Source organism: Plectropomus leopardus, unplaced genomic scaffold (assembly GCF_008729295.1).
Source record: "Plectropomus leopardus isolate mb unplaced genomic scaffold, YSFRI_Pleo_2.0 unplaced_scaffold11135, whole genome shotgun sequence".
NCBI classification, from domain to species: domain Eukaryota; kingdom Metazoa; phylum Chordata; class Actinopteri; order Perciformes; family Serranidae; genus Plectropomus; species Plectropomus leopardus.
In genome coordinates this window covers 1-2,678 of record NW_024611768.1, presented here as the reverse complement: position 1 = coordinate 2,678, position 2,678 = coordinate 1, and the positions used below count along the sequence as shown (strand labels likewise).

The following is a 2,678-nucleotide window of genomic DNA, read 5'->3' as shown; positions in this document are numbered from 1 at the left end:
TTCATGAAAAAAAAAACAGCTTCATGTGTTCAAATAGAGTAACAGATGTAAATCCTCATTTTAGGAGATGATCCAAAACAGATCAGGTTTGCTCTGCAGACAAGGTTATGTTTGATGATTATCTGTTTAAGCCCATAATCCCTCTCAAATCAGGAATATTCAATGTCTGCTCATGGAGAATTTACTGAAATGACATCAGTGTCGGGCTCTTTTTTGTAGGAAGAGGGTTACCATGCCTTTCAGCAGGGCGATCTGATGTCAACATAAAGATGTCTCTCGGCTTCACAATGCGGCGTGCGACGTCTCTGCTGCCTCTCCTGCTGAACATGGCGATGGGCTTCAAGCTGTGTCCCAGCCACTGCCTCTGCTACGAGTCCTCCGACCTGGTGGACTGTCGGTCTCGTGATCTGGTCCAGGTCCCTTCCAGTGTCCCCCACGGCACCTGGCTGCTGGACCTGAGTGGAAACAAGCTGACTGAGGTGCACACCAGATCCTTCATGGGGCTTTGGTCACTAAAGATCCTCCTGATGTCCAACAACAGCATCCAGACTCTGCAGCCACAGGTACCAAAATATCACCTGCACATTTCATTTTATCATGCATGAATTTAAAACTGAGACCAGTGGTGGAAGAGTAGTATTCAGACTGGTAATTCAAAGTAATAATACCACAAGAGAAAGTCAAATGCAAAAGTAAAAGCACACAAGAATAATGAGCTGAATGTACTTAAAATTTCAATAGTAAAAGTATACATGCAGAAAAAAATGACCTTAGTGGTAAATTGTTGTATATTTTATGTTTTAATCAGTATTACTGGTACATTCATGTGTAGCAGCATTTTAAAGGTACAGCTTATTAAGGTGTAACAGTTTATACATTTCATAATGCTTTATATTCTATATATTTTTTGAGGACAATATAATATATTGTATGTCGTAGTTAATACATTGCATGTAGGAGATATCTTGTGAATGGGAGATAATATATTGTGTGTCAGAGATTTCTCATATGAAGGAGGTAATATCTCATATGTATGAAAAAAAATCAACTTTACCCTCAAGGCTTCTGTAATAGTTTAATCTGTAAAAGTGGACCGTGTTTAATATTCAGATTGTAAATCAGTTTATCTTTACATGTGCAATCTCAATGTAAAACATAACTGTTCTAGTCATCGATAAGCGGTTAGTCTTTAAAAATGTCACAAAACAGTAATACAAAAAATGTCTGCACATGCTTTCAGAACCCAAATGGAAAAAGTCAAATTGCTCTTTCTGTGTAATCAACAGTTTAAGATTTGCAATAAAAATAAAATAAAATTTGCAGCAATACAAAAAATCGTAACAATAGTGAACTAAAATGCGCAAATGTTAATTGGCACTGTTTCTCGATGAATGGCAGGGTGTCTACAGGTACTAGACACACAAATTTAATGCTTTTAAAGACCTTTTCAAAATTAAGCAACAATAACTTTAAAGGCTTGTTATTTATTAAATGGAAGAAATTTTAGGTATTTCCAGAGACCCTAGAGTCATTAAATGGATTGATTTTTAAAATTGTCGCTGATGATTTTCATTTATTTATTTATTTAGTTTTGATTAACTGACAGATTGATTTATTGTTTCAGCTTAAATGTGAAATAAATGCAGTGGAGTAAAAAGTACTATGTTTCCCTTTCCCTGAAATGAGAAGTATAAAGCAGTGCATAATAGTAATACACAGGTACAGTAAAGTACAAAATTGTGCTTAGGTAGGCCACAGTTCTGAGACAGTCTGCTTAATAAATGTACATTTCACTTTTTCTGTTTTTGACGCACTATTTTTAATCTGCCTGTCAGTGATGTCTGATTTCTGTCCCGTTTCAGTGTCTGTCATCACTGCAGTTTCTGGAGAGGCTGGACTTGAGTTTTAACCGGCTGCGTTGGCTCCCTCAGCACTTCTTCCAGAGTCTGTCCGCCCTCAGGGAGCTCCATCTGGACCACAACCTGCTGCTGCACCTGGACTCCACCTCACTGGGCAACCTGGAAAACCTGAGGAAACTGGATCTCAGCTACAACCGCATCCAGGTGATAGATGTCAGGACTTTCAGCAGCCTGTCTCGACTGATCCTCCTCAACCTGGAGGGAAACAGACTGAACGTCCTTAAAGACGGCCTGCTGAGCAGACAGCAGAGCCTGGAGGTGCTGCTGCTCAGCCACAACAACATCTCACTGATCCAGGCCGAAGCTCTTGCTCCTCTGCGGAGTCTCACTCTGCTGGCTCTGCGGGGAAACCAGCTGAGTCACATCCGGTTCAAGACCTTCCTGAAGCTCCAGACCACCACCACTCACCTCCAGATGTCCTCCAACCACTGGACCTGTGACTGCGAGCTGCAGCGCGTCTTCGACAAGATCCGTCGTGTTCGGCATCTGCATGTGGACGACTACAAGGACATCATCTGTCGAGCTCCTGCTCAGCAGACCGGGAGCTCCCTGGCATCCCTGGACGGCCGCCTGTGCATCGCTGAGACGGCATCAGTCCTCGTCATCACCATCACTGTGACACTGGCTGTGATTGGCACCGTGATCAAGGCGGAGTGCAACCGGATGAACAAACAAACTGTAAGTGAAGCAGAATCTGAGAGACAAGAAAAATGATGTTTTATTTATAACCAGGTGTTCTGGGACTGACGTGACATTAAT

At 41.7% G+C, this 2,678-nt stretch overlaps 1 protein-coding gene across 1 annotated transcript; it reads left to right on the top strand.

Moving 5' to 3' along the window:
• Nucleotides 1-287: 287 nt before the first annotated feature.
• LOC121963397 (slit homolog 1 protein-like) lies at nt 288-2,597 on the top strand (the record flags this gene model as incomplete). Its single annotated transcript, XM_042513683.1, has 2 exons — nt 288-563; nt 1,863-2,597. Coding segments are annotated over exons 1-2 (1,011 nt in total), but the record flags the coding sequence as incomplete, so codon positions are not given.
• Between the last annotated feature and the right edge of the window lie 81 nt (nt 2,598-2,678).